This window comes from Oryza sativa, chromosome 3 (genome assembly GCF_034140825.1).
Source record: "Oryza sativa Japonica Group chromosome 3, ASM3414082v1".
NCBI classification, from domain to species: Eukaryota; Viridiplantae; Streptophyta; class Magnoliopsida; order Poales; family Poaceae; genus Oryza; species Oryza sativa.
This window is the reverse complement of record NC_089037.1, coordinates 1,886,747-1,900,709: the sequence shown is the minus strand read 5'-3', so window position 1 is coordinate 1,900,709 and position 13,963 is coordinate 1,886,747. Positions and strand designations below refer to the sequence as shown.

Here is a 13,963-nt window from a genome sequence, read left to right as displayed (position 1 = left end):
TTCTAACGCCGTATGTAGCAAAGGAGGAATCTAAAATCATCGATTTGACAATTCCACTCGGGACACCGAATCCATCTGATGCTGAAGTGCTCGTGACCAGAAAGCAACAAGTCGCCGTTGTACACACTCCGGCTTGCCAAGTAGGCCGCGCCAATGAAAGGCTCAAAGCCCACCACAGCAATTAGGCCCAATACAATGCAGACCCAACCAGGCAGCTGCAATGCTGCACGACCAGGTCTCGTTTAGTACCACCTCGACAACTCGAGGCGATGGGGATGGGAGCGCCTGCTATATAAGAGGCTAGTGGTGCGTCGTTGCAACATACTTACCTGGACGGGGTCGACGGCCGATCAAGAAGGGCCGTGGCCTAGATCAATGGCTCACATTGCACTTGGTGAGCGCGTTGGTTTACCATCTCCCCGAGTGGGAGAGTGGACGTCATAATTTGTGGTAGAGGGGGTACGCGTTCGCGCGGCCCCTGCCAATTACCTAAATTTAAAATTTGGTCCCTCTTGTTTACTTACAGGCCCTTTGATAAGTAAGTTGACGGGTGCTATGTGCTACTACCATGAGGTGAAGCTAAGCGGATAAGCGAGAGATTAAGCTAAAATATTCCCATCGAGGTGGTCACTTGCCTACTACGGAGTTTCGTATTTAAAAAAATTTTGAAAAAAAATAAAAACAATATTTTGTTCAATTTTAAATCTGTCTTATTTTATTTTTTTTAAAAAAATAAAAATATAAATCACGTATAGAGTATTATTCATGTTTTATCATCTTATAACAATAAAAAGTTAATTATTATAAAATAATAGAGTATTATTCATGTTTTATCATCTTATAACAATAAAAAGTTAATTATTATAAAATAATTTTATATTAGATGGACGATAAAAGTTAGACACGAAAACTAATAGTTACACTTAAAATGTAATTTTTATTAATTATAAAATAATTTAATATTAGATGAACGATCAAAGTTGGAAAATAAAACTCATAGTTACACTTAAAAATAGAACAGATAAAACTCATAGTTACACTTAAAAATAGAACGGATGTCGTATTCGCTTGCAAATGGTAAGCCGCAGCTCATCGGCAGAAAAAGCTCTATCATTCATTCCATTAGAAGAAAGGTCTAGATGAGAGGCTGATGCAGAATAGTCCAATTCGAAGAAAAGCCCTTTTCCGGGGTCTTTTGGCTTTTTTTCAGACCTGTACATAATTCTGTATATACTTTTACTCTCTCTATTAGACCTTATTTGGATGGGATGTCCCAGTCACATCGGATGTTTGACACAGATTAAAAATATTAAATGTAGACTATTGACAAAACATATTCTATAACTCTGGACTAATTCGTGAGACGAATCTACTGAGCCTAATTAATCTATGATTATCCTATGTAATGCTACAGTAAACATGTGCTAATTATAGATTAATTAGGCTTAAAAAAATATCACGTAAATTAGCTCTTATTTATGTAATTAGTTTTGTAAGTTGTCTATGTTTTATACTCAAAATTAGTATCTTGTGATCCAAACACCACCTTAATATACTGGGCAAAGCTTCTGTACTCCTTACAAAAAAAAATCGAAGAAAAGAGACGATATGCCGATGCAGAAAAATCCAGCTCATATGGATGCATACGCTGCGTCCCTGCCGGAGTGAACAGTAGCCTCACACAGTGACACAGACACGGCTATACAAGATGACAGCGTCACTGGCACAGTCACACACCATGAGAGCCGCATCCCGTGCGTTGCGTAGGCTAGCTCGCCGCATCAGCACCGGATCACCACCATGTCATCACCAATCTCCCCAAGATTATTCAATTCCTCACTTGGATTATACTACTAATCTCGCCTCCCCCCGCGCGATTAATTTATCGCCATGGCGCCATCAGCGAGCGTTTACTTCTGCCAGATCCAGCGCAGCATCTCTGCTATTCTCCAGCCTCGCGGGAAGGGAGGGGGAGGCCGAAGGGGAGGTGCTCGACATGGAGGCCGGCACGGTGCGGTGCGCGGCGAACTACGCGCCGCTGACGCCGCTCAGCTTCATCCAGCGCGCCGCGGCGGTCTACGGCGACCGCGCCGCGGTGGTGTGCGGGGAGAGGCGGCACACGTGGAGGGAGGCGCGGCGGCGGTGCGTCCGCGTGGCCGCCGCGCTCGCCGCCCGCTTCGGCGTCGCCCGCGGCGATGTGGTGAGTGGAAATAGTACTTACCAACACGAGCTTCCCGTGATTTGATCTGTTCCTGCTTTCTTTTCGTCTTGGCTTATCGTGGCGTGGCGTGTCGTGTCTGCGAGCTTTGATGCGGCGATTAGGCAGTTTAGCTGGTGTTTGGATCAGAGACTTAACTTTAGTTCCTATATTCAGGTACTAATTTAGAGTATTAAATATAGACTACTTATAAAACAAATTATATAAATGAAAGCTAATTTGCGAGACAAATTTTTTAAGCCTAGTTAATCTATAATTAGAGAATGTTTACTGTAGCATCACATAGGCTAATCATGGATTAATTAGATTCAATAGATTCGTTTCGCGAATTAGTCCAAGATTATGGATGTGCTTTATTAATAGTCTATATTTAATATTTATAATTAGTGTCTAAATATTTAATGTGATAGGGTATTAAAAGTTTTAGTCCCATTTAACAGGGCCTTAGTTTAGCCTACGTACCATGCGCACGCTCGTGTTGAAGTCACATGATTGGTACTGACACCGTGACACGGTGACACCGAGTAATCGTGGCAAAATCATGAAACTCGGCGACGCGTAATGTTGCTTGCAATCATTGGTTTCACGGGGACCTCCATTGGGAGTTTCTGGAGATGCGTAGATGGATAAGCTTAAGGTCTCGGTCACAAACTCACAATCACAGCCCACTTCATTCCCATCCTTGTCGGTCCATTTGATGATCCAAATAATCTCGGCCTGATTTAACGATTAGCATTTACATCTAACGGGCCAATCTAGTGAAATTCTGTAATGTGCAAGGCCCAATCACATATATTTTCTCGTGGCCTAGCACCTCCGTAAATAGTGGAGTAATGTCCTTGTTATGTCAAAGCCATAGCGGCATAGCGCGCGCCCTGTACTTTTGAAGCAGGGCGAGAATACTTAAGCTAGGAGTCTCTTTTCCTTCTGCCCCTCTCCCCGAAACGACTTGCATATGTTAAGCAAGCTAGCGTTCCTTCTGAGCCAGGATCATAACTTGTTAGGACTGGTTCATTCTGTAGAGACCATCAGCAATTATGTACTTCAGCGCAGTGCCTAAGGCCTAGTACAAGCTTTCTTTTATGAATCTTAGTAGCATCAAGTATTGGTTTGGGCTTGTTTAAAATTTTCATTATGTGGTTCTGGACTCACTGTGTGAGTTTGCTATTTTGTGAACTATGTAATAATTGGTTGTAGCTCGTTTGAGTAAAGGCCGGGATATTTGATTCTATTATCTAAAAAAAATCAAAAAAAGAAATTCTACCGTAGTTAGCCTATTGGGTGTGTTTGGATAATGGAAAATAGGAGGTGGGATTGAGATTGAGAAATGAATATAGGGTTAGGATTAAATGGAAGAGGAATAATGAATGGTTAAGATTTAAAGATATCTTTTGGTTGGTGGGAATTCATTTTCTAATCCCATTAGCCAAACACCGCAATTAGGTGATGTTTCTCATTTAGGTATAATCCGTCAGAAAAAAATAGCACACCGTGGATGGGTAATAAAAAGGAGGCAAGTGTTCAAGTTCAACTAGTTTTGCATCTTCCTAACGCCGTACGAAGCAAAAAGGGAATTCATCCACACCAAATCCACATTTGATTAAGTGTGGTGATCTGAAAAGGAAAAAAAAATTCACACTGACTCCCTTACACCAAATCTAAGGGAGTCCGTATTAGATTCGGCCTACTTAAGGGAGTCAAAGTGGACTTTTTCCATCTGAAAACAAGTCGCCGCTGTTCGTTCACACTGCAGCTTGCCAGGTCGCCCCAATCAAAGCCCACCAGGGCAAGTAAAGCCCCAAAGACAATGCAGGCCCAACCCTGCGGCCGCAATAGCAATCCTGCTCGAGCACGGCCAGCTCTCGTTTAGTACCACCTCGATAACTCGAGGCGATGGAGGCGGGATGGTGGATCTAAGTGGAGTGTGACTGTGTGAGGGAGAGGTGCTGGACATGGATGCCGGCACGGTGCGGTGCGCGGCGAACCACGCGCCGCTGACGCCGATCAGCTTCATCCAGCGCGCCGCGGCCGTCTACGGCGACCGCGCCGCGGTGGTGTGCGGGGAGAGGCGGTACACGTGGAGGGAGGCGCGGGGGCGGTGCGTCCGCTTGGCCGCCGCGCTCGCCGCCCGCGGCGATGTGGTGAGTGGAACACCAATGCTGCTAGCTCTTTTAGCTTATCGTGTGCGCGAGCATTTGCTACTTAGATGTTTCTTCTTTTGAACCAACAAGGTAGGAAGTGGCGGATGCAGCTTAGATCGATGGCCCGAAAGTTTTTGGTAGAAAACTTGTTAAGTATGCTAAACATATAGTTTACGAGTAATATTTCCGCTAATCTTTGCCATGAGCCCATGAATAGTTGAAGCTAGATAACCTCACGTCCTCGCGGATCTTCTCCTATCAGTACTCTTGATATTAATGTTCTCTCTATGCATCAGCATGTAAACAGCTTGATTTTTTGTTTTGAGAATAAACAGCTTGATTCAGTTAGCGATAAAGCTTCTGCATTGCCGCGTATACTTCTTCAGTTAGTGGGATAATTTTACCTTGCTGCTAATATCCTCGTGCATTGCCGCTATTTATATTTTTGCAACGCCAGTTATAAATCTGAGTCTACAGTCTACTGACACCGAGTAATAGTAGCGAAGTCATGAAAACTCTCGATCATGCGAATGGCCTTCTCTGCAGTTTAGATCTTTCACTTTTATACTTTCAGTATGAACTGCGAAGTAATGTGGCTTCCATGCAAATTATTGGTTATTCGGAGATCCATAGGAATTCTGGAGAAAATGGTAAGGATTTTAGGTCCCACTCACAGTCCACTCCACCTCTTCATGTTCCTTGGTCAGGCCACTCAACGATCGAAATAATTTCGACCTGATTTAATCATGGGTCAGTCTGAAAACTAGGCCCAGGCGTATGACCCACATTGTCGTGTGTCCCATGTTCAGGTTGCTGTCCTGAGCCCAAACGTGCCGGCTATGTACGAGCTGCACTTCGCCGTGCCGATGGCCGGCGCGGTCCTGTGCACGTTCAACGCGCGGCACGACGCGGCCATGATCTCCACCCTCCTCAGCCACTCCGGCGCCAAGGTGTTCTTCGTCGAGTCGCACCTCCTCGACGTTGGGAGAGCCGCTCTGAGGCGCCTCGCCGGCTCAACCAGCGCCGCGAGCCTTCCGGTTCTCCTAACCATCTCCGACGACGGCGCCGGCGCCCGCGACTCGGGCTGCGTGGACTACGAGGATCTCGTCAGGGACGCGCCGTCGGAGTTTGACATCCGGTGGCCGGTGGACGAGATGGACCCGATCACGCTCAACTACACCTCCGGCACGACGTCGCGGCCCAAGGGCGTGGTGTACAACCACCGCGGCGCCTACCTCAACACCATCGCGACGGTCCTCGCGTACGACATCACCGCCATGCCGACGTACCTGTGGACTGTGCCCATGTTCCACTGCAACGGCTGGAACCTGCCGTGGGGCGTCGCCATGCAGGGCGGCACCAACATCTGCCTCCGCCACTTCACGGCGAAGGTCATCTTCGACAGCATCGCGCGGCACGGGGTGACGCACATGGGCGGCGCGCCGACGGTGCTCAACATGATCGCCAACGCGCCGGCCGCGGACAGGAGGGCTCTGCCGGGGCCCGTGCGCGTCATGACGGGCGGCGCGGCGCCGCCGCCCCGCGTCTTGCTCGCCGTGGAGGAGCTCGGCTTCGTGCTGTACCACATCTACGGCCTCACCGAGACGTACGGCCCCGCCACCGTCTGCACGTGGATGCCGGAGTGGGACGCGTTGCCGGCGGAGGAGCGCGCGCGGCTGAAGGCGCGGCAGGGGTTCCATCACATCGCGGTGCAGGACGTCGCCGTCAAGAACTCGGCCACGATGGAGAACGTGCCGTACGACGGGCAGACGGTGGGCGAGGTGATGTTCCGGGGGAACACGGTGATGAGCGGGTACTACAAGGACATCGGCGCGACGAAGGAATCCATGGCCGGCGGGTGGCTGCACAGCGGGGACCTCGCCGTGCGCCACCCTGACGGGTACATCCAGCTCAAGGACCGGGCCAAGGACATCATCATATCGGGCGGCGAGAACATCAGCTCGATCGAGGTGGAGTCGGTGATCTTCAGCCACCCGGCGGTGCTGGAGGCGGCGGTGGTGGCGAGGCCGGACGATTACTGGGGGGAAACGCCGTGCGCGTTCGTCAAGCTCAAGGATGGCGCCAACGCCACGGAAGGCGAGATCATAAGCTTTTGCCGGGAGAGGCTGCCGCATTACATGGCGCCGAAGACGGTGGTGTTCGATGATTTGCCCAAGACGTCGACGGGGAAGACGCAGAAGTTCGTGCTCCGGGAGAAGGCCCGGGCCATGGGCAGTCTCACCAAGTCTGCCAATAGTAAACTGTAATATCATTTCTGTTGTTGGACATTGGATGGGATGCCGTAGTATGCAGAGTTCCAAAGATTATTAGCTGATTCGAGGGGTTTTGCCGATTTTTGTCATTACCACTCGAAAACCTGTGAATTTTGAACAAAATTTACCGAACGTCTGAGTTTAAGTTTGGATTTTTTTTAAAAAAAATGATTAATTTATCGAGTGGTTTTTCAATTTATACTATGTCAGCTGGCAGGTTGCCACCAATCCCTGTGGCAAAATTTGATGTTGGCCAAATGACTTATTTATCTTAGTGGCTTCACCAAAATTGTGCCCATCATGTGGCTCCTATTAATTTTACTTTCAGTAAATTGCATATTGGAGCTGGTATTTTTACCTAAGATTCACCATGAACCACCCTATCCTTGATCTTTTCACTTTAAACGAGATATATTTACCAATACTATGTATTTTGAACTAGTGGCGCCAGGGGCGGAGCTAGAACGAAATGAAGAGGGGTGCCACTCACTTGTTTTACTCTACTTTATACTTATATAAGTGTCTAAGTTTGAATTGAGAGGGGTGCACATATAGTGAAAATAAATGAACTATAGCTAAAAAGTTTTCTTGACCGGGTTCCTGGGCACCCCCCCCTCTCCTACCTAGCTCCGCCCCTGAGTGGCGCACTACTCCCTCCGTCCCAAAATAAGTGCAGTTTTTATCCTGTTCATATCCAACGTTTAAACGTTCGTCTTATTTGAAAATTTTTTATGACGGACGGCCAAACGTTGGACACGGATCCACGGCTGCACTTATTTTGGGATGGAGTTAGTACCAATTAGTGAGAATAGAGGCAATAATGAAAGCAAACTCCATGGAGAGGGTGTCGGCAATCTCTTCCTCTTCCACACCTCGCAAGCTTTTACTTCGACGCCTCTCTTAGAGCATCACCAATAGTTCCCTTACTTCACCCACAATCCTATTTTTTTAGATTTTGGTGAAAAAAAAAGTCTCCAATAGATGTCCTATCCGGATCCTTTTTTTTTTGGAAACCCCCTCCCCGCATCTTTCACTCTCTTCATTCGAGGGAGAGAGATGGCGCGTCTGCCGTCCCCAATCTCTCATTCGCGCCAGATTTTTCTCAGTGAGGAGCGCGGGCGCACGTGAGTGGGAGGAAAACGGAATCTGATGTTAGTTTAACAAAAGGATCCTTTTTAATTTTTGGAATAAAATTTAGATTTCTCTTGGAGATATCAGTTTTTTCGCTACCTATTTTCAGTTTAGAAAACCCAAAAATAATTTTTTGGGAAAGATTATACGTATCTCTTGGTGATGCTCTTATCGCCCCAAACCCACAAAGGCCTTGGATTGAGCTTTGGGGCAAGAAGAGTAGGAGATAAGATAAGGATAGAAGGTAACCTTGGAGCCACGAATTGAAGAAGGAGCTTTAGGAAAAGAGCATGTGAAAAATGAAGGCGTTGGATTGAGCTTTGGGGCAAAAAGAGTAGGAGATAAGATAAGGGTAGAAAGTAACCTTGGAGCCATGAATTGAAGATGGAGCTTAGGAAAAGAGCATGTGAAAAATGAAGAAGTAGAAGATAGAAGTGAGAAACGAGCGCAGCTTCGTATCAGTGCACACCGAATTCAAATCGCTCGATGATATCTAGGAGGGGATCCAAAAGGTATGTAAAGGGAGCGAGACGAAGACAATAGTGACGGACAATTCAACGACCATTCCATTATCCTGTAGTAATAGCATTCATCAGTTGAAAAGGCCGACATTAACGTACATAACGCTGACACAATTCTGCATTTCTAGCTTGCTCTGAATAGTTGAATATTGTCCCTCTGTCTCGATCAAATGCTCTTGGCATTTTTCCATTGCGCCAACTGGAAGTGCTTTCGAAAAATAATTCCACTAGCATGATACTCATTGAGTGACCCGTGATGTACTACGTATTCTCAGCGTCTCACACCTCCTGCGTTTCGTCTTTAATCTAACCGGAGTGCACACATCAAGTATGCAATTAATTAATGCACGCGAAAGAAGACTGACTCAGATGGAGAACAACGTTTTGGTTTAGTGTTGGTCATCCGTTTAATTATCCTCCAACTCACTTTGGACAAATCGGATTGCATTAGTTGCAATTGGTTCTTCTTCAGAGAGGCTAATTAGTGTGACAAATCGATCCCGATTGCTGGTACACGAGCTGCCATGGAAGGCTGTATGCCGAGCGATGCAAACTACGCGCCGCTCACCCCGGTGAGCTTCTTGGAGCGCGCCGCCGTCGTGTACGGTGACCGCACGGCCGTCGTCTCTGGCGGCAGGGAGTACTCGTGGCGCGAGACGCGGGAACGGTGCCTCGCTGGGGCGTCCGCGCTCGCGCGCCTCGGCGTCGGCCGCCGGGACGTGGTAAGTGATCGACCAGAGCTTGATGCCTCGATGAGCTTTGTACTTGGTGCCAATTCAGCTCTCAACAAGACATGGGTTAATTGCTGGTCAGGTCGCCGTCATCGCAGCGAACATTCCGGCGATGTACGAGCTGCACTTCAGCGTGCCGATGGCCGGCGGCGTGCTCTGCACGCTGAACACCCGGCACGACGCGGCCATGGTGTCCGTCCTTCTCAGACATTCGGAGGCCAAGGTTTTCCTCGTCGAATCGCAGTTCCTCGCCGTCGCCCACGACGCCCTGAGGCTGCTCGCCGATGCTAAAGCCAAATTTCCCCTTGTCATCGCGATCTCCGACACCGGCGACAGCAGCAGCAGCGACGGTGGCGGGCTAGAGTACGAGGCGCTTCTGAGGGACGCGCCGCGGGGCTTCGAGATCAGGTGGCCGGCCGACGAGCGCGACCCGATATCGCTCAACTACACGTCGGGGACGACGTCGAGGCCGAAGGGCGTCATCTACAGCCACCGCGGCGCGTACCTGAACTCGCTGGCCGCGCTGCTCTGCAACGACATGACGTCCATGCCGGTGTACCTCTGGACCGTGCCCATGTTCCACTGCAACGGGTGGTGCATGGCGTGGGCCACGGCGGCGCAGGGCGGGACGAACATCTGCGTCAGGAACGTCGTGCCCAAGGTCATCTTCGAGCAGATCGTGCGCCACGGCGTGACCAACATGGGCGGCGCGCCCACGGTGCTCAACATGATCGTGAACGCGCCGGCGTCGGAGCGGAGGCCGCTGCCGAGGAGGGTGCTCATCTCGACGGGCGGCGCGCCGCCGCCTCCGCAGGTGCTGGCCAAGATGGAGGAGCTCGGTTTCAACGTCCAGCACGGGTACGGCCTCACCGAGACGTACGGGCCGGCGACGCGGTGCGTGTGGAGACCCGAGTGGGACGCGCTGCCGCTCGCCGAGCGCGCGCGGATCAAGGCGCTCCAGGGGGTGCAGCACCAGATGTTGCAGGACGTCGACATCAAGGACCCGGTGACCATGGCGAGCGTGCCGTCCGACGGGCGCGCCGTCGGCGAGGTCATGCTCCGCGGCAACACGGTCATGAGCGGGTACTACAAGGACGCGGCGGCCACGGAGGAGGCCATGCGCGGCGGGTGGCTGCGCACGGGCGACCTCGGCGTGCGCCACCCTGACGGGTATATCCAGCTCAAGGATCGCGCCAAGGACATCATCATATCGGGCGGCGAGAACATCAGCTCGATCGAGGTGGAGTCGGTGCTGTTCGGCCACCACGCGGTGCTCGACGCGGCGGTGGTGGCGAGGCCGGACGACCACTGGGGCGAGACGGCGTGCGCGTTCGTCACGCTGAAGGACGGGGCAAGCGCGACGGCGCACGAGATCATCGCGTTCTGCCGTGCGCGGCTGCCGCGTTACATGGCGCCGAGGACGGTGGTGTTCGGCGACCTGCCCAAGACGTCGACGGGGAAGACGCAGAAGTTCTTGCTCCGGGAGAAGGCCAGGGCCATGGGAAGCCTGCCTATGCAAAGCAAATCCAAGTTGTAGTCTTGTACTATTGTACTAGCTGCGATTGGTTTTGCTGCCAAGATGACAGCGCCCTGCACGACTACTCCGATATTTTCTGATGATACAGTATTTGGGAAGACCAACACGGATGTTGCATAAATTCCGTGTTAAAACTGAGTCAAGTGCAGCATCATGTAGGATGCACTTAAAAGTAATCATAAAAAAGAATATACCCTCTTATTCGGGGAAAATGAGGAATATACCCTCACCGTTTTTAAACACACCCTCCTCCACTTATATATGAGTTGGTTAATTCATTTTAGTGAACTATCCAACGTCATATATAAATGAAAGGAGTGAATGCATGACATGGACTTTTGAAAATGATATTGAACCATTCAACTTATTTAGAAACTTAATGCAAATATGTAAAATATGTCATGCTTAAAGTATCTTCAATACTAAAAACAAGTCGCAACAAAAATAATGATATCAGAAAGAAACTAGTACTAGTTTCGAGCATTTGCCTGAGACTTGCTAAGATCAATTTTGCTTTATGCAAGGCTTGAAGTGTAGATGGAAGATTGGAAGGTGGGAAGTCCATTCATACTTCCGCATGGTACATTATATATCCATCCAGAACATGTAACGCCTATAACAAAAACATGTGGGATCTTTTTATTTCGAATAATCCTATCTAATGAATATTCCTTTTCAGATGCAGATCGAATACAATACATCGACGTTTTATTCAAGCAGCCGTACAAGTGCCACTCATCCTCTAAAGAACAGAGTCAAAACTCAAATTTCAAAGCTGGATAAACCAGTCATCAAAATCTAAGTTACGACAACAATCATATATCGTATACAACAATCATAGATCGTAGAGAACTCTTTGAAATGTACCATCTAGAGTTGCAGTAGTCTCCAACATCAAAGGAAACAGATAATGATCAACACCATGTGGAAGGAGATAACAGACATGCTCCACATGGACCTAGCGAACTGCGACCTCCCAGATCCTCCTCCTGCAAAATCAACTATTAGAAACCTGCCGTTTCTTTAACTCAAACAAACTCAGAGACTCTGAGTTTGTACAGGTTTGCGGGCTCAACTTACTCTGGCAGGCTGTTGTCTGATTAGTTGCAAGGCTGGTTTGTATGATGAGCGATGAACTGTTGGAGTAACCACTGTAGGCGCACGTTGTTGATCCGCAACCGGTGCCGTTCGTCTCACCAAGCTTCAGCGTTCCATTGCACAGTGGCACTGACGGGCATCCCTTGTTCTGTACTGCAGTGCAGTTTAGCCTGGTTGACACAGTGAAAAGAAATGTAAATTCTTTGGTTACTGCTTGATCAGAAACAACTTAGAAGGAGATGGAAATAATAGGGGAGCATACTGGTAGGTAGTTGAACTGCAGCTGCAGCGGATGCAGTTTCCTGCGGTGAATCCATAGGTGCCATCCGGGAGGAGCATCAGATTGTGATCAGCTGAGGTATCGCTGATTGATGAACGGCACACTGAGGACACCAGTTTTCCAGAAGTTAGTACTAGGTCTAGGAACTCGTTTCATATGACATTCTTACCGAAGAAAGTGAATAGTAGTAAACATCAAGATCCATCTAAGATAGTACTATAATAGTATATTTTGAAACCTTGTGAGTAGCGAGGGTCAACTTTGTGGATTGGTATTGGTAGTTTATTCCGTAATTTTAAACCACAAAGTCAGATAGTTTGTCCGGTGATAGCAACGGCTAACTAATTATACAAGTCCAAAGAGTGCAGGAATTCAAGCTCTAAAGCTTAAATTCCTCAACATTGCGATGGAATTTTGTGGCTTTCTACTCATGTGCTAGTGGAGCTATGTGTCATGTTGTCTCAATCTCTCAACGATCGAAGCATGTGCAGCTAGCTATCTTTTCTTGAGAGCAACTTTCCGAGTCACAACCAGATATTTTGATTCTGATAAACTCCATCATGCAAGGGGACCATAGCCTAAGTTCATTGCAAATACCACTGAATCCGAGCAATATATTATCAGCATATTGCAAATAATTTACCATACCTAACCTAAGTTTAATATGCAAACTAACAGAACAACACAGCTAATCTTCAGTCTCCCCAGTCAACCATGTAGAGGTAGTAATACGAGTAAGGCCGTGTTTAGTTCGTGTGCTAAAATTTTCTTGAAGTATACGGACACACATTTGAAGTATTAAACGTAGACTAATAACAAAACAAAGTATAGATTCCGTATATAAACTGCGAGACGAATTTATTAAACCTAATTAATCCGTCATTAGCAAATGTTTATTATAGCATCAGATTGTCAAATCATGGCGTAATTAGACTCAAAAGATTCGTCTCGCAATTTACATGCAAACTGTGCAATTGGTTTTTTTTTTGTCCATATTTAATGCTCCATGCATATATCCAAACATTTGATGTGATGGAATTTTAGAAAGTTTGAAGTGAACTAAACACCTGCCTAACTAATTCAAGTTTCTTCTCTTATAGTACTAGTAAGACTAGTCTACTGAGAAAATTCACTGTTAAACAAAAAACTTCTGAGCTCGATCACAAGATTGCAAGAACCATACTAAACAGTAACAGCAAGGCACGTACCAGGGAGCGGGACATCTAGAATCTGTCCCATCTGCAATTTCGTGGGGTCGTCGATCTTATTTCTGGTGAGAAGCGTGGACTCCGTCACCCCGTACTTGGCAGCGATCGCCGACGTGTTCTCCCCTTTGCCGACGCTGTAGGCGAGGTGCATCACGTTAGAGCCTTCCTCCTTGTCGCAGCTGCAGGGCAGCGGAATCCACAGCGTCTGGCTGACATTTATCTTGTTGGGGTCGGGGATGTTGTTCGCGGCGGCGATCTCCTGGTAGGTGACGAAGGCGTTGAACACGTTGCGCGCGATGGCGTCGAGCCCGTCCTGCGGCTGCACGACGTAGATGGGGAGGCGGTCCGACTGGCCGACGTCGCCGTTGCAGCGGCAGCGGAAGGGGATTTTGACGGTGGAATTGGCGGCGACGGGGGCGGAGGAAAGCGTGCCGTCGGGGAGGCCGTTGGCGCCGAGGAGGTCGGGGAGGGTGGTGGTGTTGAAGCGGGCGACGAGGTTGCCGTAGGTGGTGGCGTTGGGGGAGGTGTAGAGGATGGCGGACTTGCAGGTGGTGCCTGAAGCCACCGCGCAGGTGAAGTTGGCGGCGGAGGCGGGGGCGGCGAGGAGGACGAGGAGGAGGAGGGCAGCGGCCGCCGGCGTGGCCAGGGCGGCGGTGAGCGACGCCATGGTGGGGAAAGCTCTCCTCGAGAGGTGGGAATGAGAGGCTTGGTGTTTGTTTGACTGTCGTGTTGACACTGGAGCAGGAGGAGTATGCCTCGATGCTAGTGCTTGTGGCGACTTAAATGGTTGCAGCGTGGGCCTTTCCCTATCCTTTGGTTCGATTG

The 13,963-nt window shown here is 48.9% G+C and overlaps 3 protein-coding genes and 1 non-coding gene across 7 annotated transcripts; 3 read left to right on the top strand and 1 right to left on the bottom strand.

Annotated features, from left to right (window-relative positions):
* The first annotated feature begins 321 nt into the window (after window positions 1-321).
* LOC112938422 (U1 spliceosomal RNA) lies at window positions 322-481 on the top strand. The gene has a single exon (XR_003241622.2). It is a non-coding gene; the product is annotated as a U1 spliceosomal RNA (small nuclear RNA).
* A 1,032-nt stretch (window positions 482-1,513) lies between these two features.
* On the top strand, window positions 1,514-6,827 carry LOC4331525 (probable acyl-activating enzyme 1, peroxisomal). 3 transcript variants are annotated; one of them, XM_066308115.1, is made up of 3 exons: window positions 2,098-2,200; window positions 4,934-5,009; window positions 5,169-6,827. In XM_066308115.1, exons 1-3 carry the CDS (start codon window positions 2,196-2,198, stop codon window positions 6,624-6,626), a joined length of 1,539 nt encoding a protein of 512 aa, XP_066164212.1. In that variant the 5' UTR covers window positions 2,098-2,195; the 3' UTR covers window positions 6,627-6,827. The 3 variants fall into 3 exon arrangements, with proteins under 3 accessions (NP_001404108.1, XP_066164212.1, XP_025880006.1); NM_001417179.1 differs by lacking the exon at window positions 4,934-5,009 and having other exon boundaries at window positions 1,514-2,200; window positions 5,169-6,825; XM_026024221.2 differs by lacking the exons at window positions 2,098-2,200; window positions 4,934-5,009 and adding an exon at window positions 2,208-4,359.
* A 1,896-nt stretch (window positions 6,828-8,723) lies between these two features.
* On the top strand, window positions 8,724-11,224 carry LOC4331524 (butanoate--CoA ligase AAE1). Of its 2 annotated transcripts, none has more exons than XM_015774685.3 (2): window positions 8,724-9,006; window positions 9,098-11,224. In XM_015774685.3, the coding sequence occupies exons 1-2, from the start codon at window positions 8,809-8,811 to the stop codon at window positions 10,550-10,552; spliced, it is 1,653 nt and encodes a 550-aa protein (XP_015630171.1). In that variant the 5' UTR covers window positions 8,724-8,808; the 3' UTR covers window positions 10,553-11,224. The 2 variants fall into 2 exon arrangements, with proteins under 2 accessions (XP_015630171.1, XP_025880007.1); XM_026024222.2 differs by having other exon boundaries at window positions 8,724-9,010; window positions 9,042-10,792.
* Window positions 11,093-13,891, bottom strand: CEBIP (Chitin elicitor-binding protein). Its single transcript, NM_001402035.1, has 4 exons — window positions 13,139-13,891; window positions 11,913-12,033; window positions 11,633-11,820; window positions 11,093-11,541 (listed from the first exon to the last, which is right to left on the bottom strand). Exons 1-4 carry the CDS (start codon window positions 13,803-13,805, stop codon window positions 11,447-11,449), a joined length of 1,071 nt encoding a protein of 356 aa, NP_001388964.1. The 5' UTR covers window positions 13,806-13,891; the 3' UTR covers window positions 11,093-11,446.
* Window positions 13,892-13,963: the final 72 nt, after the last annotated feature.